This window comes from Eumetopias jubatus, unplaced genomic scaffold, assembly GCF_037043125.1.
Source record: "Eumetopias jubatus isolate StellerSeaLion01/CBP00866 unplaced genomic scaffold, mEumJub1_p1.0 scaffold_17, whole genome shotgun sequence".
NCBI lineage: Eukaryota > Metazoa > Chordata > Mammalia > Carnivora > Otariidae > Eumetopias > Eumetopias jubatus.
Genome location: NW_028274823.1, coordinates 58,579,633 through 58,600,761, shown reverse-complemented (window position 1 = coordinate 58,600,761; position 21,129 = coordinate 58,579,633). Strand labels below are relative to the sequence as shown.

The 21,129-nt window shown below is 41.9% G+C and overlaps 1 protein-coding gene across 1 annotated transcript; it reads left to right on the top strand.

Annotated features, from left to right (window-relative positions):
• The first annotated feature begins 9,481 nt into the window (after positions 1-9,481).
• Positions 9,482-20,808, top strand: SRGN (serglycin). Its single transcript, XM_028109548.2, has 3 exons — positions 9,482-9,633; positions 16,513-16,660; positions 19,903-20,808. The coding sequence occupies exons 1-3, from the start codon at positions 9,558-9,560 to the stop codon at positions 20,144-20,146; spliced, it is 468 nt and encodes a 155-aa protein (XP_027965349.2). The 5' UTR covers positions 9,482-9,557; the 3' UTR covers positions 20,147-20,808.
• The last annotated feature ends 321 nt before the right edge of the window (positions 20,809-21,129 follow it).

The following is a 21,129-nucleotide window of genomic DNA, read 5'->3' as shown; positions in this document are numbered from 1 at the left end:
TGTTTTTCTCTGAAGCAAGAGGGACCTGGCTCCTTGCTACTAGACTGGTTTCCAGTCCACAGCCCTGAGAAACCTGTTCAGAGTTTTCCAGCCTCTCTCCTTCCTCAGAATTTTATTTTACCTTAATTTGCTATTTTCATATTCTAGAAGAGTTAGAAATGAAATAAGAGTGTAAAGAAGCAGGGGAATAAAATAATCCCTAGGATCTCCTCTCGTGACCTTTTTATATGGGTTAGACTTGACTTTGAACCTGAGGGAGGGCCTGCCTGTATGCTTGGCATGGCAAGGGCCTGTGACAGGGACACAATCCTTGCCCTGAGATTCTTACCGTCTGAGCTGGCGAACGCCAAGAACACCTTTCAACATTTTCCATTTTAACCAGTATTTACTGAGCATCCACTATGACCGGGGATTCTTCTGCATGCTTGGTGTACATCAGCAAACAAAAGATCCCTATCCTCGCGGAGCTTACATTCTAGACCATGAGTTGATAAATGCGAAAGAAAAAAAGAAAAGGATGTGGGCGGGGTACGGGGTGTGTGGGAGGAGGCTGCAGTAGGAACTGGGGGTCAGGGTTAGCCTTCCTAAGGTCCTATTTGGGGCACCTGGCTGGCTCAGTCAGTAAGAGCATGCAACTCTTGATCTTGGGGTCATGAGTTCAAGCCCCACATTGGGTGTAGGGTTTAGTTAAAAAAAAAAAAAAAAGGTCAGAGTTGAGTCAAGACTTGAAAAAGGTGAGAGATTTAGCCAGGCGGGTATCTGGGAATGGAGTGTTTCAGGTGGGAGGAATAGCTAAAATCTCAAAGAAACAAAATCCAACACAAACATCAGGAAGGGGCCACCCGAAAGATAAGTCTGAGAAAGGGCCAAGGGGAAGAAGGAGGGCTTGCATGCCTATGCTAATCACATGGTGGTGGCTCCATTGGGTAGGGTGATTTATCCGACCCTGGGGACCAGGCTCTGCCCAAACCTCTGGGCCAACGGAAATCAGCTCTGACCCAGGCTCTTTCACAACTGGGACATGGCCTTGCGTGAGCCGTATACTCCCTGGGCCTCAGTGGCCTCAGCTGTAAAAGAAGACAGCTACCAATGGACCACTCTCCGCTGTCCTGCCTCCTCGCTCCCTGAGTGCTCTTTGTAGTACTGATAGTAATAATTATAATAATGTCACAAATAAGATGACGATTGTAGCATCTTTCTGGGATGAATAAGTTAATTGTTCTTATGATTGAGACTTTTAAAAACCAAAAGCAAAACCATTTAACTTCCATGGTTTCTGTGGAAAAGAGGGGCAAGAGCCTGGCCTTTAGTCAGGAAAAAAAAAATGAGGTGAAAGAGGCAAAAGGCTTTGTGGGACCAGCATTTAACCGTCTTCCCTTTTTGTGGGAACTGTGTTCCAAGAGGGCCCCTCTTGGCTGCTCCTGAGAGTATTTCCTTAGCTGAGGTTCAGAACATCTGCAAGCAGCCAACTGTCAGTTTGGGAAGGTTTGGGAAGTATTATGCAAAAGGTAAAAGAAACGGTCTTTGACAAACGTTAAAAAGACAACCTGCCAAAGTTTCCTAGCCTTTAGGCTGTAGGGGCCAGAAATATAAAACTGTGTTCTCACAATCCAGAGTTGCTAAAAGGAGGAATTTGAGAGCACCATATTGTCAGACACTTGGTTTTGCCCCAAACTCCAGGATTTGGGGCCCTGTGATTCTAGGGAAGAGCTCTTCCTACACATGACAGATGGGAGTGTTTGGTGTTTTAATGCCAGGGCAGAGGTGGAATGGGCTTGCTGGGGACATAGGACTAACAAAGAAGATCCCCCACAGAAAGTACATCCAGAAAGGAGAGCTCGTATGAGGGGTCACAGGAAGGGGGCTGGGGTATAGAGTATGAAGTAAGAGTCAGGGCCTGAAGTCAGATTGCCAAAAGTCCAGTCCCACCTCTGTGCCTCAGTTTCCTCATCTGTATAATAGATACACAATGATGCCTACTTCACAGGGCAATTGTAATAAGCAAATGAATTAATACACATGAAGTCCTTTAAAATAGCCAACAGTGGATGCTTTGGGTTGTATGAGTTCTTCTTCTTCTTTTTTTCTTCTTAAGATGTATTTATTTATTTGTCAGAGAGAGAGGAGCACAATCAAGGAGAGCAGCAGGCAGAGGGAGAAGCAGACTCTCTGCTGAGCAAGGAGCCTGATGCAGGACTCAATCCCAGAACCCTGGGATCGTGACCCAAGCTGAAGGCAGATGCTTAACCCACTGAGCCACTCAGGCAACCCTGTATGAGTTCTTTCTAAGCAATGTTTGAGTGTTTTTCATTGAGGGCTGCCTATTCAGGGAATGTTTTCCATGCAAGCATACTTTCGGGTTATGTATCTTCCTTCTTTCTAACCCAGATTTTCCTTAATCATGAATCATCATTTTTTTAAACCAATGCTGTAGGAATATAATGCAAGTGTAGGGGCCAAGGGCAGGTTACCCCAAAATGTGCCACTTTGACATATCAATCGTTTTAAATAAAACTCACTTAAGAGCGAGCCAATGCAAAAAGAATACTCTGACCACCACCTTTGTCTCCAGAAAGCAAGAAATAAATCTCCCCTGTGAAAGGTTCCCTCCCTGTTCCAAGAGGTAAAGATACATCCTTATCACCAGAGAGTGGAAATTTAGAGCCAAGAAGTCTGTATTAAAATACCCTTGTTTTTACTTTCTGCTAATTTGCTATCCCAGCCCAAATTCCAGTTAGTATTCCTTACTAATTGAAGCTCCCAAAGTTAAGTTTTCTTTGTATTGTCAATTCCTCACAGATTTATTGTCTCTTTGTCTAAAAAGTATAAAAACTGCCTGCCTTGGTCATTTCTTTGGGTCTCAACTTCATTATTGGACCTCCATGTGCACATAATTAAACTTTGGGATTTTTTCCTCCCATTAATCTCTCATGTCAATTTAATTCTTAGACCAGGTGGAAGAATCTTGAAGGGTATCAGGACATTTTTTCTCCCCTACACAGCCACAAAATGTACATCACTATATGTGATTTCAAATTTTCTAGTAGCCACATTTTAAAAAGTAAAACAAAACAGGTGACATTAACTTTAATAATATATTTTTAACCCAATATATCCAAAATATTTCAATATATGGTCAATATAAAAACTATTAATAAGATTTTACATTTTCCCTTACTATATCTTTGAAATCCAATGTATATTTTACAAATATAGCATATCTCAATTCAGATTAGCCAAGTGCTTACTAGACAAATGTGGTTACCATGTTGGACAGTGCAGTTCTAAGTGATGGGAGGATGGTTCTTGGCAGTGAGCTGGGGTGGGTTACTCAGGCTGGGCCCTGAGTCCCTCCCAGTCACCACCATGAAATACAGAAAGGCCTCTGGGTTGGGGGTCTTCTGGTCATATGGAACGAGGAGGATCTTGATGCAAGCCCTGCAAGTTCAAGAGTGTGGTTTTGGATTGTGATCTATTGAGCAAACTCTTTCTTGCCCATAACGGTCTTTTCCTTTCTCCCCACCAGCCCCATCCTGTCTGAAAACTACATCAGGAGTCCCTGGAGGTAGGAATTTTGCTGAATTGTTCTGCTTACATTCCCACCAGCCAGGAAGGAGAGACCACCCCATCTCCCCTTGGGGAAGTGCCCTTTGGTCCAATTCAAGGAGATTTCAGTTTGGTCTTTCAAATAGGATGTGCCTTGGGGAAGGCTGACTTGATTTTGAGGACAAGACCTCCTCACCTCTTCAGACATGAATTTACATGTCTTTCCTCCAGTTTGTTATTACAGTGTTGTTTGGGGGGGGGTCTCATGTCCTTATTTTCCAAGTTTTGGGGAAGAGTGGAAGGGACCTCAATCTCACCTCCATGAGCCAGGAGTATTATTACCTCCACGAATACTCTTAAAATCTGAAAAGAAACTCTGTTCTTGTTTCATTTGTGATGAGATTGCACCCTCTACTTAATCCACAGATGTTCTTTTCCTTCAGCCTTCCTGACTACTACTTCTTACCAGTCTTTAGTATTCCCAGCCACATTGCATCGAGGCAAATTACTTTTATCAGGCAGTTCCTGAATGCTGATCTCTGACTCAACTTCTTTAGTCTCATTGTGCCCCAAGAGAGGTTATCCAAAGAATATTCTCCATTAATAATTTTTAAGTTCAATTTATATCAACAATCAAAATATTTTTGAGGGTTTTTTTCCTTGATTACTAACATGATACACAATTTTAGAATACAAAATTTGGCATACTCTGGAAAAGATGAAGAGGAAACATTATCCTGCTGTCTAGAAAACACCACTATTAACTTTTTGTTAATTGACAGTTTTTTGAGCCCCACTATATTCTATTCCAGTCAAAACCATATCCCTGGGATAATCTAGATGAGAAGACAAGACTAGCACATGCAAAAAAGGAAGAATTATTCGATACAGAATTCATTCATTTACTCTTTCATTCAGTGCCTTGGGGTGATGTACAGGAACATGCGGAACTAATCTAGAAGTTTAGTCCATTTGGGGATATCATCAAATAAAGGTCATCAAATGTAGAGCATATCACTGATGCCGGAAGAACAACTTATTCCAGCAGTAGATACTGTCTTTTTGGAGGGTGAGCAATATCCCTTCATTCTTTAGGAGGGGTTAAAAATTAAGATTGGCCGTAAGAAAAATTTTTACTGTCTCAGTGTAATAACCATGACTAAGCCATGAAACAGCACTTCACTAAGAGATTCTGTTCATTTTTCATGTTTGTGACCAAGACCAAAAAAAAAAAAATTTCATGGAGTCTGGCACAAAATAAGAATGAACTCAAATGCTGTAACTTAATTGGTAAATGTGATCAACCTCAGGATTGACACCAAGAAGCCGTTGAAGATCTGGTTAATATTCTGTGGTTACAAATTAAGGGACAAGGACTTCCCTCTTCCTTAGTGACCAATAACTTTAAATATAATCGCAGGTATGTGGCTGGAATTTCAGTGTGTGTGTTTGGGGGAGTAGGAGTGAGGTTGGGCTGCGAAGCTTAGGAAATATTGTCACTGGGTTTGGGAACTTGGATAGTTTGCTTCTGTGCAGAGGAAGCTCAGAGCCCTGAGGTGGTAAATTGATGGATGGGTTATGGGATTGGCGGGAAGTTAGTTTTGGGGACACCTATGGGGCTAGGTAGTTCCATAGAGTAGGGTATAAAATAATGGCAAAATAAGGGGAGATGAGCAGGACCCCAGCATTCTAGTGAGTGGTGTGTGCCACTTTGAATTACCAAAGGCAGGATGTGACAGTGGTAATCTCTGGATGGAAGGTGACAAGGGATTTGTCCTTTCTTTCGAGTCCCCCCATTGCTACTCCCCCACTGCCTGCTTTTCCATAGTACGCATGTATTAATTTTTAATTAGAAAATATAATTTACTAAAGATATACAAAAATAACTTAGAATAGTATTGATAGATAGCATGTCTTGGGAAAAAGATAAGTCAAATAAGGACCTCCTTTCTTGATCATTTTCAAAGGGCCTGGTTCCCTCTAACCCACATGTATACTCCTGTTCCCTTATGTTTGAAATTTTCCCATATTTTTGACCCCTGTGAAAACATTTCCAAGAGAAGTAACACATCCCACTATTCCCAATTATTTATTATTAATGGTAGTCTACACATGGCTCTTTTGTTGCAACTTTGGTTCTTTTAAGCCCTCTAATTTTTAGAATTGGAATGTCATTCTCATAGACTCAGGTAGCATCTGAGAAGTTCTTTTATGCCTTTTTAAAATAGAAATCTAATGTATTTTTTGGAGCAGTTTTAGATTCCCAGCAAAATTGCACAGAAGGTACAGGGATTTCCTATATACCTGCTGCCCCTTGTTTTTCTTGTCAAATTATAGACCCGAACTGTGATGGGGGAGCTCTGCCCCTCCCCCTTTTCCAGTTCAAGATGAAAACCCTGAAGTTACCAAACTTTTAGATACTTAGCAACACCTAGGGAGGCTTCTGGATTAGAACCATGGAGCCCTTCAACAAGGAGGGACCCGGCTCTAGTAAACTGGGTGTGTGGCTTTAGTGATAAGGGAAGAAGAGGGGCGCCTGGGTGGCTCAGTCATTAAGCATCTGCCTTCGGCTCAGGTCGTGATCCCGGTGTCCTGGGATTGAGCCCCACATCGAGCCCCACATCGAGCTCCCTGCTCCACGGGAAGCCTGCTTCTCCCTCTCCCGTTCCCCCTGCTTGTGTTCCCTCTCTCGCTGTGTCTCTCTCTGTCACATAAATAAATAAAATCTTTAGGATGCCTGGGTGGCTCAGTTGGTTAAGCGACTGCCTTCGGCTCAGGTCATGATCCTGGAGTCCCAGGATCGAGTCCCGCATCGGGCTCCCTGCTCGGCAGGGAGTCTGCTTCTCCCTCTGACCCTATCCCCTCTGATGTGCTCTCTCTCTCTCATTCTCTCTCTCAAAATAAATAAATAAAATCTTAAAAAAAAATAAAATAAAATCTTTAAAGAAAAAAAAAAGAAGGGAAGAAGAGCTAGCGAAGGAGCCCAGCTGGGGATGCAGGGAGCCTATGCCCTCTCTCAGAGCACCACCCTACAGGCACCCATCCAATGATACTCTGTAAGGGGATTAAGAACACAATAGTCGCTCCTCCCTCGGGACCAAGACTGGTAGCCAGACTCCCATCCACGAAAGGGGTTGAGATGGAATGAGAACAGAACTGAAAGAATGGGAAACTCAAAGGCGCCTGATATCCATGAATAAAGAAGCCACTTTTTATTTTAAAGATTTTATTTATTTGTCAGAGAGAGAGAGAGAGAGAGAGAGAACAAGCAGGGGGAGCGGCAGGCAGAAGGAGAAGCAGACTTCCTGCTGCACAAGGAGCCCGATGTGGGACTCGATCCCAGGACCCCAGGATCATGACTGGAGGTGAAGGCAGATTCTTCACCGACTGAGCCACCCAGGCACCCAATAAAGATACTTTTTCAAAAGGTTGATTTTTTGAAAAACATTTTGTTATGAAAATTCTAAAAAACATATTAAAGTAGGGAGACTAGTATAATGAACCTTGATTTTCTCATTGCTCAGCCTCAGCCATCCACTGCTATCCCTCTCTCATCCCCCTCCTGAAACTGGATTCTTTGGAAGCAAACCACCATCATTTTCTCATTCCAAACAGAAGTACTTCCGTGTGTACCTTAAAAAAAAAAAAGAAAAGAAAAGAAAAGAAAAGGGGTGCCTGGGTGGCTCAGTTGGTCAAGCGGCTGCCTTCGGCTCAGGTCACGATCCCAGGGTCCTGGGATTGAGCCCCACATCGGGCTCCTTGCTTGGTGGAGAGCCTGCTTCTCCCTCTCCCTCTGCCTGCCTCTCCTCCTGCTTGTGCCCTCTATCTCTCTCTCTGGGTCAAATAAATAAATAAAATCTATATAAAAAAAAAGAAAAATACTAAAAGGAAGACTTCTGATGATTTACAAATCTTAATCTTCACCTGTCACTTACTTTGAATTAGGAACCCTAAGTCCTAGACCTGCTTTTGTCAATCACCAGCAGCAAGTCATGTACCCTTCTGGACTTGCACTTTTCCCACCTGATTTTGCAAAGGAGGTGATTTCTAAGGTCTCTTCCCACGCTAGAAATCCAATATTTGTTCAAGAGTCACTTTTAAGACTCTAGAGACATAGATTTGGTACAGGGTCTATTTGCTGTTGGTTTTTTTGGTGCAGTGCCCAGTTCAGAGTCAAGACCTCCTCACTGAAGAATCAAGGAGGTCCTAGAGGCTGCTGAGTGGAAGGATCTTTAACTTAGAGCTTTCAAAAAGAAATGAGTCTGGGAGCCATCCCTCCAAGCAGTTTTGCGCTGCCCTCATTATCTCTTGGCTGCGGAGTGAGGGTCCAAGCTCAGACCCAGGACTTCTGACTGCCACAGGCATGGGTCAGGCTCTGCTACGGCTTGAAGAGGACTAGGGACATGAAGCTGGAGGAGGGCTATTTGGGAAAAGAAACTGCTGGTGGTCAGGGTAGAGGGAGAAGAGCAAATGTTTGAGAATGCTGCGCCAATTTTTTTTTTTTTTTTAAGAATCACCATGATCCAGAGAAAGAAAAAAAATGAAGGACCCAAATGAAAAAGGCCACCCAAATTACCATTAAACACAAGCTCTGAGCAGTTCAGAGGCTTTGCACGGCTTTACTGAAGCTACTGATGGGGATTATTGTTTTGGTGCCAGGGTTTTAAATTGGGGGGTAGGGTTAAAAGGGACCAAAGACGAGGGCCATTATGTCAGGCTGACCCACTATTCCATAGTGGGGCACCCACCGGATTTGTGACTTTTTGGGTTAGGGCTGGAGAGGAGTCCCTGGACACACTTCCAGTCGGTTCTGAGGACAGTCAAGATGGGCGTTCTCCATGACCCCTGTGGACTGGCACCACAGCTACCCAGCGATTAGATTCTGAGGCCTGTCCTTAGCAGGAAATGGTAAAGGAATCAGCAGGAAGCTGAAGACAAGGGAAGGGAAACTCCTCCCTCCTGTCAAAGGCCTGGTGAGTGTGAGGATGCAAATGGGAAGGGGGGCTGGAGGGAGAGGTGCGTTGAGATGTGGAGGGGCTGAGGCTTGAATAGAAGGAAACAGTGCATGCCCCCAGGGCCAGAACACATAATAAACTCTGGTGTTTACTGTCTGGACCCCGTGTTCCTCGGTCCTCTCAAAGTCTCAGCACAATCCCTAGGACCTGGGAACTGGGGCTGTGGCGAGTGGGTTTTCTGAGCTCCAGCTCAGAAATTGTTCAAAAAGTTGAGCAATTTTACCAGGAGAAAAGATGAAAAGTGTAAATGGAATGAAATGACAAGAGGTACTTGGTGTGAAGGAGCAGAGGAAGGCAAGATTATTTTTCTGTCTTAGCCAGTTCTTGGCAACTGGAAGTCCTCAGTCCATTCTGGAGGTAGAGGGAGAGCCTATGATCCAGGGCAAGCAACCGAGTGTGATGAGAAAAATGGGTTATCTGGGATCGGAGAACACTTATTTACAGATGAGAACTCCTCTTTGAACTTTCGCTTCTGGAGCTTGACTCAGTGAGCTATGCTACTTCTGATGAAAGAGAAAATTCGTAGTTTAGGTTGAAGGTCCTCAGCGATGGAAAGGCAGCCCCCACAGCACCCACTCACCCCCAGTGCAGTTGCCGCTTTATGTTAACCGTCTTGTGTTTAGGTTGTTCAGTGAAGAAAGGAAAAACAGACTGTCCTGAATGCTGATGCTACTGTTTTAGTGGGAAAAAATTACGAACAAGCAAGTGGCAAACAACAACACTTTTTGAAAAAGCAGACCCAGGGAGAGTCCAGTACAGTTTCATAATGGGTATGAATAGTGCTTTTGCTGTCTTCTTCTTCTTCTTCTTTTTTTTTTTTTATCTTTCTGGGTTTTGATGTGGATCTCTTTCTATTTGTTCAGGAAATTGTGACGTGGGTTCTGGGCAGGGTTTGAGGGTTTGGAACTTTTTCTAAAAGGGACAGAGTGCACCCTGCTACATTTCCTAATCGTGAGATCGGTGTGCAGGCAGCAGAACTGAAGCGAGCTGGTCACCATGCAGCTACTCCAACAGGGCAGTAGGCTTGTCCTGGCTCTTGCCCTCCTCCTGGTTTTGGATTCTTCAGTTCAAGGTAAGACCCAGGAATCTCATCCCCACCCCCCTCCGTAATCTTTGCAAGCCCTGGGGTCCACACAAATGATTATATTCACTTTAAGGTACAGAATGTATTATATCGTGGGACAGCAGGCAAAGAGAAAGGATTTGGGGGGGGCTGAACTCTTTAATGTGAGTTTGATTAAGTTTGGTATCAAAAAAAATGAAACTCTGAGGCAGGTGTGGCCTCGTAAACACTCACCATGGTTGAAATGTGCTATTTTATTTTTGGATGAAAAGGTATAGTTTATAAACTTTTAAAAACTCAAGAAAGGTCAACTGATGAGTCCCTAAATTCTACCTCTGGAATTAATAATACACTGTAGGTTAATTAAATTGAATTAAAAAAAATTAAAAAAACAACAACAACAAACTCCAGAAAGGAATATAGAACATGACCCATGTGTCTTTTGGAGGAGATGGCACCGTTGAGTTTTGGAGGTCCCAGGGTTTATATCAGTCCCAAGTTTTAATATATTATGGTAGTATCATAATTATTCTAACAGTGGAAAATGATATATTTTAAAAATCAGAGTAAATCTGTGTATTTTTCCTTTTTTTAAAAAAATTTCATTCTTAGTGAAAATTCAATTATGGTTAGACATAGTACAAACCCTCTCAGTTTAATGACAGACCAGAGAATTTTAGTATTTGTGCTGTTGCTCAGAGTCACATTACCTTTGGAAATTTCTTCTTAGATCTCTCTATCATTTAGGGTTGGTTAGTCAGACTGAAACAACTTAAAATTTTAGACTAAGACAACAGAAATGATCAGTTTGTAAGAAAAATACAATTTTTCTCCTTTGGTAAATAAGAGATCATGTCTAAATAAAGCAGAAGGTTATGGCCTGATAAATAGACGGGAGAATTTATAGTAGAAAATTATTTAAGTTCCCCCAATTTGTACAGGAAACATTGACTTACAGTGACACACATGTCCTGGATTTGTTTCTTCGAAGTGACTTCTAGTTGTCTTGTTTTTACTTCTGGTGGAAATGAAATCGTACAGATAAAGTCAGATACATTCATTATGTTAATGTTGCTGAAGCTTTTTACTAATCTATGTATTTTTAATTTTTTTAATAATCTATGTATTTTTTGAAGTATAAAACTGTATTGATTTTAAGAAACTGTCCTGGGTCTTTTAGGGAAAATCTTGAGCTTGATGAAATAATTCCCTAATGTGTTCTGACAAGATCCAGAGTAATGAGGTCTATATTTGTAGCACAAACTTGAGTGACCAGTTGGTGGGGGGTCCACCCCTGCCGGAGCTAAGTCAGTCTTTACATATTCAAGATTTCCCTGAAATATCACATTCCCCACTAAGATTCAGTAGGTAAAACTAGAACTGAAACAGAAATGTTCCTGGGTGCCTGGGTGGCTCCCCGGGGACCGTGGGGACCCGGGATTGAGCCCCACATCAGGCTCCCTGCTCAGTGGGGAGTCTGCTTCTCCCTCTCCCTCTGCCCCTGCTCATGCTCTCCTTCTCGAATAAATAAATAAATAAATACAACCTTTAAAAAACCAAAAACATTCCTTATGTAGTTGGTATTCATTAGAAAGAAGTGAAGAAACCATTATGAAATCACATAAAGCACTAGCATTTATATCATTACCTGGTAAGTTTAGCTCTTTGTTGGAAAAGGAACCAAAAAAGATAGAATGAATGAACTGAAAAATGAGGGTATTTCCAAAGGAGAAGTGCCCTTGGTGTTGGAATTAAGGGTTTGTGCACACATCAGACTGATAAGGGAAATGGATACCCACCCACGGCGTGTGTGACAGCATCTCCAGGCAGCCATGCAAGAGCCTCAGCGCTGGTTCCCTTACCTCCTCCATGTGATGCCAGTATGATTGGATAGCATTCTTTCCCCATCTTTTAAAAAATGTTTACTTAAACCATTGGTTTGACCAAACTGCTCAAACCAGGCTTTTGGCTTGTCCTTACTGAACATATTCAAAACATCTTAGGTTACTGTGTTAGTTTACTGAGGCTGCACAGTACCCAGACTGGTGTGGCTTAACAGAAATATATTTTCTCACAGTTCTGGAGGCTGGAAGTCCAAGGTCAAGATGTCAGTGGGGCTGGTTTCATTCTGAAGCCTCTCTCCTTGGCTTGGAGAAGCCCATCTTCCCTCTGTCTTCACAAGGTCCTTCCTCTGTGTGTGTGTCTGTGTCTTTATCTCTCCTTCTTCTAAGGACACCAGCCATATTGGATTAGGGCTCGTCCATATGAACTCATTTTACCTTAATTACCTCTTTGAAGGCCCTGTCTCCAAATACAATCGCATTCTGAGATATTGAGAGTTAGGACTTCAACATACAAATTGAGGGGACACAATTCAGCCCATATCAGTTACGTTAAGTCAAACCCAAGTAAAAACATGATGTAAAATCCTGTCTATCAGGGGCAAAGGATGGGAAATTTGGCAATGCGTGGGAGATCCTAGAGAGCACGGGGGGCTTTTGATTTAATGTAAAGCGCCAGGGGATTATTGATTATTGATAAGGTCTGTGAATCCTAAACTCTTTTATTACCTCTCTTTTTTTAAAGACGCCCATAAAGAGAGAAAATGGAAGATCCATGAGCCGGTGTGGCCAGATAGTGTGTTCACTCCACACTCCCTAGATTAGAGTAGATATTGATTCCAGCCATGTGTGCTGCTGTTTGATTGTAAAGTGATTTCATTTCCATGCTCTCATAAATGATCATCACATTCCCTGTGAGGAGGAATTAACACCAATTTATAGAGGAGAAAACTGATCTTGTATTCACCATCTCATTTGCTCTTTAGATCAACCTCTTGCAAAATATTTGAGACTTGCTTTAGGCCCGTGACAACTAATTAATGCCACAAGTGGTCATCTGATTTCAAGGTCAGAGTTAACTTTCTGTTGCAGCTCGGCTGTCTTCTAGGTGGATTAGAGATTTTTTCTTTCTTCCTTCCTTCCTCCCTCTCTTTTTAAATATGTTTTTCTTAAGTAGGCTCCATGCCCACTGGGAACCCAACAAGGGGCTTGAACTCATGACTAAGATCAAGACCTGAGCGGAGAACAAGAGTCGACACTTAAGCAACTGAGCCACTCAGGCGCCCCTTTAAGGATTTTACTTTTAAGTAATCACTACACCCAATGTGGGACTTGAACTTATGGCCTCTATATCAAGAGTCACATGCTCTACTGACTGCCATGCACCCTGAGATTTTCTTTATTTAAAACAAAAAACCTTGCTTTGACTGTAGTAAACTTGCTATAAAGTTTACCACTGAATTGAGGGAGAGGGAGAAATTGAAAGTAAACTTGGAACATTTATAGCTTGTCAAACCATGCAAGGGTTGTCTATCTTGTGGAATTCATTGTCCAGTAGGAAGCAACTCCAACTTAGGGATGTCTGTTTCAATGCTACCAAAACAATGAATAAAATGGTCTTTTTTTATACCCCCCGCATCCCCCTTCCCCCTGCCGCATGGCATTTTCTGCTTCAGTTTCTGTAATACACCTGCAGCAAATCTCCATTAAGAATAGCAAATTGGTACATTGTGATGCTGTTGGGGAAAATTTGGTATTACAATGTAAAAAGATGCGGATAGGAGCACCTGACTGGCTCAGTTGGTAGAGCCTGCGACTCTTGATCTCACGGCTGTGAGTTCGAGCTCCGTTTTGGCCATGGAGCCTACTTTAATAAAATAAAAAGTGAAAATATTTTTTAAAAAAGATGCAGAGGAATGACAGGAGTAATGTTCATTCATAGAAAACACATTTTGGTAAAGCAGGACTAGTGACTCTGTGTGTGTGGTGGGGGGCAGTGAGGAAAAGGATTCTGAATAAAAACCATTCTTGGGCGCCTGGGGGGCTCAGATGGTTGGGCGTCTGCCTTCGGCTTGGGTCATGATCCCGGGGTCCTGGGATCGAGTCCCGCATCGGGCTCCCTGCTCCTTGGGGAGCCTGCTTCTCCCTCTGCCTCTCTCTCTCTCTCTGTCTCTCATGAATAAATAACTAAAATCTTAACAAAAAAAAACAAACCCATTCTTTTCCCTGAAATCCACCACAAAGTTAGCCAGCAGATCCAGCAGGTGGGAATTTTGAGGAAGATAACCTTTGTGTCCACTAGCATTCTCCCTTTTCTTTTTATTTTCAATTACAGTAATCATAAGACCAAGCAAGATAGAGTCAAGGTAGTTCCACAACAGCAGGGGCTGAGACTGTTGAATTCACATTCTGCCAACACCCTGCAACAGATACGTCAGGAACTTTGAGTCTGTAACCATGTTCTTTATTTTAAAGCCGACTGAAAATGATCAGACCCAAATTAGATAAACTTTTTTTTTTTGGCGGGGGGGACTTCTACAAGTTTTTAAACAGCTTTATTGAAATAGCCTTCGCAAACCATACATTTCATCCATTTAAAATGTACGGTTCAGGGGTGCCTGGGTGGCTCAGTCAGTTAAGCGTCTGCCTTCGGCTCAGGTCATGATCCCAGGGTCCTGGGATCGAATCCTGCATCAGGCTCCTTGGTCAGTGGGAGTCTGCTTCTTCCTCTGCCTCTTCCCCTGGCTTGTGCTCTCTTTCTCTCTCTTGCTCACTCACTCTCTCTTCCTCTCAAATAAATACATAAATTCTTTAAAAAAATAAGTGTACAATTCAATGTTTTTTTAAAGTATATTCACAGGTCTGTGCAACTATCACCATAGTCAATTCCCCCCCCCAAAGAAGCCCCTCTTTAAAAAAAAAAGATTTTATTTTTAAGTCATCTCTATACCCAACGTGGAGCTTGAACTTACAACCCTGAGATCAAGAGTCTCATGCTCCCCCGACTGAACCAGCCGGGGCCCCCAAAAAGTCCCTCTCTAATAAGTTTCAAAAGCTGAGATTCTGAATTCTAGAGGGGCATTTTGTATTTTGTTTTCACTAATTTGCCAAAGTTGTATTTGTTACGCGGGTGAAAAGATACGGTCTTTCACCTGGATGCTTCCTCATAAAGTTTTAGTTTTACTTTTCTGTTTAACTTCCTATCCTTGCAAATATTACCTCAGTTTGATGTTCAGCACATCAGTTGCAGGTAAAGGAGAATGCTTAGATCTACTCTGTCCAAAACGATAGCCACTGAGCACTTGAAATGTGGCAAGTCCAAACTGACGTGTGCTCTAAGTGCAAAATATACACCAGATTTGGAGACTTGCATGAAAAGAAAAATGTAAAATATTCATTAATAACTTTTATATTGTTTATATGTTAAGTGGCAATATCTGAACACATTGGCTAAGTAAAATGTGATGACATTAGTCTCACTTGTCTCTTTTTACTTTTTAAATGTATGGCTGCTAGAACGTTGAAAATTCCCTGTGTGGTTGTCTTACGCTATTGGGACTGCACTGTTCTGGCCAGCACGGAGTGTGAAGCTGTCGCCCTCTGCTGGAGATGCTGGATTTCTATCCCACCTACAATACAGGGCTTCTATGCAGCAACCAGATGCCAAACTTAGGCTGCTTCAGGAAAGAATCAGAGAAGGAGAAAGAAAAATAAAACATATTAAATACCCTGCGCAAAGATTTGTGCTAGGTGTTTTACATACTTTTATTTCATTTGAACGGGAATAGTGTCCCCCAAAGGGGACACTATTATTCATCTTTGAAAGATGAGACATTGAGAATCAGGTACTAAATGGTAGAATGAGTATTTAAATTCTGATCTCTGTCCAATTGGTCATTGTGGTCTTCCTGCTCATCATAGAAACTAACATTTAAAGAACTCCTACCATGGTGCCAGGTATTATTCTAAGAACCTAGCATTTATATCTCATTATTAGTTCTATTACTGTCCCCATTTTATGAGTGAAGAAATTGAGGTACAGGGAGATTAAGTAGGTTGGTCAAGGACACACAGCTGGTAAGGGGCAAACATTGGATATTATCTTGCTACCTTACTTCCAGTCTCCAGACAGCGACAGAACTAATCCATTTTGGACGATTGGCTGTCCCAGACCAGCGGGGGGGGGGGGGGGCGGGGGGTCTGCTTCTCCCTCTGCCCTTCCCCCACTCATTTTCCCTCTCTCTCTCTCTTTCTCTTGCAAAAATAAATAAATAAAGCTTCAAAGGATATGTCCTTCCTTCCACTGTCTTCTGCCTACCAATTCCCTCACAGAGGCAGTTTGTTTTGTATCTGTTCAGAGGTTCAAGGTACATATATGTAAACATACATGTAAATATAGTTTTAAAAACAAACACACATATTAACACAATGCACAGTGTTCCTTTTTATTTTTAAAGATTTTATTTATTTATTTGACAGAGAGAGACACAGCGAGAGAGAGGGAACACAAGCAGGGGGAGTGGGAGAGGAAGAAGCAGGCTTCCCACGGAGCAGGGAGCCCGATGCAGGGCTCAACCCCAGGACCCTGGGATCGTGTCCTGAGCTGAAGGCAGATGCCTAACAACTGAGCCACCCAGGCGCCCCTGTTCCTTACTTTTTTTAACTTAATAATCAACCCTGGAGAATCTATATCAGTATCCAGACAGCCTCCTCATTCTTCTCTTTTTTAGATTTATTTACTTATTTTTTTAGAGAAGTGAAGGTTTCACAGCTCACCAGTAGCAGAGCTGGGACGTTACTCCAGGCAGCTGATTGCCAAAACCTATTCTAACCTTCAACTCTGGGCTACTTTTTAGGGTTATTGTGAAGACAATGTATATAAAAGGCTGGCACACAGTGGGTACTCCTGTTATATTTATGGTCATAAAACCTGCCCACACCTTCTGCAAAATTTAGAATCAACTGGATCAAAAATTTCTTAGGGACAGGGTGATTAGAAGCAGTGTAAGAGATACGTATTAACCACGTGGGTTCCTTGTTTGGGCAGGTTTTCCTGTGCGGAGAGCCAGGTACCAGTGGGTCCGCTGCAGTCCTGACAGTAATTCTGCAAACTGCATTGATGAAAAGGGACCAATGTTTAACTTACTCCCAGGGGAATCCAACAGAATCCTTCCTCTGAGGACCGATCCTTCTTTGTAAGTGAACTTTCTCTGATTTTACTTTCACCAACCTCTGTTGCGATCTTGGCTTGGAGATGGGAGTGTTGTCCAGAGTGTGTTTCTTCAGTATCTTGCCTTGATGGTTTGGTTTTCACTGCACAGGGCATGGTAAAACAGTACTGTGTTTACTGGCATAGGAGATGTGCAAGAATGCATGATTCATCTATACCTTTGCAAGGTCTTTTTGTGGGGGCAGAGATAAAAATTGAGTACTTTTCACCAACAAGTATTGGAAATGATTGTACATTATTCTACTTATGTAAGTAGAGCATATTATACATTGAAATCCAATAGGAGTCTGTCAACTGAATGGATGAACAAAACATAGTATTTCCCTAAAGTGGACTATTATTTGGCCAAAAGAAAGAACAGAGTACTGATACATGCTATCACATGGATGAATTCCAAGAACATTATGCAAAGTGAAAGAAACCAGACACAAAAAGCCACATATATTGCATGATTCTATCAATATGAAATGTTCATAGAGGTGGGAAATAGAGGAGTGGTCACTGGGGGCTGGAGGAGAGAGAGGAATAGAGTGGGGAGTACAGGTACAGGGCTTTTGAGGGGTGATAAAAATGTTCTGAGATTAGATGGTAGTGATTAAAAAAAAAAAGAAATTAGGGAAAGGAAGAATAAATGGCCATGACTTGTCAAAGAGAAAGCCAAACCTCTTCTTGATCAAATCAAACCTGCTTTAAACTTGCAAAAAAGATCGAACAGGAATTCATAAGTAACCGAAATGGAATTATCTTAGAATCAATTATTTCAATGAATATCAAAGTTATATAACGTGCAGCAAAACTGTATTATGAAAAGGATTATCTTAAAAGGATTAATCCTTAGACTTAGAAGATTAAACCTAGGAAATCACTCTCCTCGAAGCCGGGGTAAATCATCATGCCCACACCAGGTAAGGCCAGCATCCCTCTGAGGGTCCTGGTGACTCTCTTCATCCCTGGCACTCACTGCATGAGATGATGTCCTCACCACCTTCAAAATGCCACCCTGCCATCCTGCTCCTGTCTTCTGCTTCTAGCCTGAAACGGATTTTATAGCATCCTCCATGATTTTAACTCATGGGTTTCCATAGTAATTCATTTAAATCTAAAATGTTAGAGGAATAACCCAAGTTCTCCAAAACAACTATTTTACACCATTTCTTCTTTTAAATCTCTTTGATCTCCCCCTTTTCTCAGGCGGGCAAGTTTTCTTCTTACTCTCCCATTCCTGTCCCTTATGAATGAACAGTCCCTGCTCTTGTATCGGTCCTGGACTCATTTGCCCTCCTATCCATCTTTCTTTTCCCTTCTTGCTCTGTTTTGGGCTCATCCCATGGTCTGCCTTTCTCAGGCTCCCAGGTCTGTGGCTGAGTTTGGCCAATGGAAGGCCCAGGAGGGAGATGGGGGGAGCATGGGAGGCAGGGAGAGACCAGGATGTTTCCTGTCAAGTCCTGCCTTGGGTGGTGCCTCTGGCAGGGCCGTCTCTCATCCATGGCTTCAGCTCCCACCAGATGCTGGCCTCAGGTAACACCACCTTCTTCCGTTGCCCCTCTAGCCCAGAGAGAGAGGTATTTCCTTACTGTCGCTCATCTCGGGGTCCTCGCTCTCCCCTAGTTGGCTTCACTTCTCTAGATGTCAGTTCTGCAATTACTCCTCTGAGCCCAGTATCTTCTTCCCATCGGTGTGCAGACATTCTCTAGCGTCTCGTACAGTTGGGTAAAATCTCTTCTTTGACTCTGCATCCTTTCCAGCCCTTGCCCTGTTCTCCGCTCCTTTTCAAAGGAACACTTACTGAAAGGGATGCTTCCTGTCTTCCCCACCCCTCTACCCCTTCTGTTTGAACTTCCGTCCCGCCTTCCACTCAGAGTCCTTTTTAAGGTCACAATCACTCCTGCTTAACACATCCACTGTTTACTTCTTTGCTTCTCTCCTTACTCAACTTCTTAGTTACCTTCAAAAACAGTTGACCGCCCCCCCACCCCCCACCCCCGCTTTGAAATGCTTTCTTCTCTGGGCTTCTATGGTCCCACCTTATCTTGAATTTTCTTCTATTTCCCTGATTGTTCTTTCTCCTCCGTTCAATATTTAATATGTTGGTGAGGCCCTGGTTCTGTCCAGGTCCTCTTCTCTATCTGCATGCTTATTTTAGGTGACCTCGTCCTTTTTATGGTTTCTGTCGTGTATGCGTGCATATGGAACTACCAATCTGTGTTTCCAGCTCTGATCCCTTTTCTCTGACCTCACAGTCTAAACCTAACCCCCTGGTCACCCTCTATTACATTAGTCTATTTTACTTCTCTGCATGGCATTTAGCACCGCCTCATGTTTTCCTGATTTATTCACTTTTCATTGTCTGTCTTCCCCAACAGTTTATAAATTTCTTGAGCAGGGACTTCATCTATCAGTTCCCATTCTATCTCAGGCACTTAGAACAGAGATCAGATGTTAAGTATTTACTGAATGCACGCATGAATGAAGCTCTAATCTGTTATATGGCCCGTGGTTCATTATTTTCATGGAAAAAAATGACCCACAGACTATGAAACTAAATTTTTGTCTCTGATACTTAGTTGCCTTGTTCTACCACTGAGGGGTAACACCATGGCTCTGGTCTTTGGTGCTGAGTGGACTTCTAACCACCAAACTGAACCCAGCTGAATGAATGCACTTACTTTATGAGAGGAAATTGAATTAGTTAATTGTGGTAAACATAATGCTTAACTTGTTACAAAGAATTTCTTAAGAATGAGTTTTGTTGAAGCACTGTGAATTATCAGAAGTTTTGTAGAAATTTTAAATCAGAAAAAAATGTCACCTATCTAGGTTAACTTACACTTGTTTGTCCTTTCTTTAATGGAAGAAAATGGGAAAGGCATCTTAAAAAAAAATGACCCCTTAAGTAAATTTACCAAATATAGGATTACTATGCTAGTGATAAGAAAAGTAGCACTGTTTATTATGAATCTGCAATGCATAGATGTTGACTGATAAATGCAATGAGTTAAGAACAACAAGTATAGGCAAACATGTAGAAAGGTCTGTTTTGTTTTTTGTTTTAAAGCATTGAATAACTGGGAAACTTTTAACTTTTAATTTGAGCAACCGGGCAGCTGCGTTAATTTTCTGTCTTAAAAAATTTATTATGATTATCTTCCTTACGTCTCAAACTTTACTGTTTTTTTTTTCCCCTTTCATTTTTCTGTCTTACTTCAGAATGACAAGATCCCAGAACTTGAATGATGTCTTCCCTCTTGCGGAGGACTATTTTGGATCTGGCTCTGGATCAGGATCTGGAAGTGGCTCTGGAAGTGGATTCTTAACTGAAATTGAACAGGAATACCAACCAGTAGATGAAAGCAGTGCGTTTTATTACAAATTTAGGCCTCTCAAGATAAATCTGCCATCAGACAACCAGGACTTGGTTGAAGATGGACCGGAAGGGGACTTTATTATGTGAAAGAGAGGGTTTCCCATCTTGATGTCAGGCAATGCATTCAATATATTTTATGTACCATAGTTAAGTGATTAATTTTGGAACAAAAGGTTTTATAGAAATTTTAAAACATCTGAAAAAGAAGTTTAGGTTTTATCACCTTTTTTTCCTCATGAATTCTGAAAGCTTCCTTTATCCTATTGTCCTGGAAGATACCTGTATTTCCTTTGTATCATATTCAACCAACGTCACTATGAAATTAATTGGACCACCCATGTCTATAAAATTGCTTTAAAGAATAAATTATACTGTTTTTTTTTTAAATTCAGTTTGAGAAGCAAATTGACAGGCAATATTTCATACCTACGTCTTCAGAAACCTGACTCTGATTGTGAATTATAGATATGCCTCTTTTCTAATGAAAAACCCAGATGAAACACATGGTGGATTTAGAGTGGGTATTTGACAAGTCCAGTGTAAAGTGTATTGCTCTAATATTGCCATTGGATGTGTTTGCAGAGCCGGTGGACATTGTTTGTTGAGAAGTATGATTGCTGTTACAATTAGAAACTGAAGACCCAAATTAAAGCACAATTATGCTCTCAATACTTCATACTGCTTTACTTTTTTTCCTGGATATCTGTGTATTTTCAAATCTTACCCTATTAAAGCAGAACTATAATCAATGTGTTACGCTGTCTGGGATCTCTTGTTCTAAACTCAGGAAATAATTATTTTTGTTCCGATGTTTCTAGAAGTCTTATCAACAATATCTGTAAGATTATTTTACAGAGCAAATTTTGTAGCTAAAATCAAATCTTATTCACTAGCAAATCAAGAAAAACAATTATGGAAGAGCAAGAAGCTTATTCTGGCCCAAGCACTTCCTCTTCTTGAGGGCTTTTCCCATCTGGGTTCCCCTGAGTTCTGAAAAGCTTGTCAGCATCATTGTCATGAATCCTGTTTTGCACTGTCCAGATCACCTCTTCAGCACTGAGGACTTATTC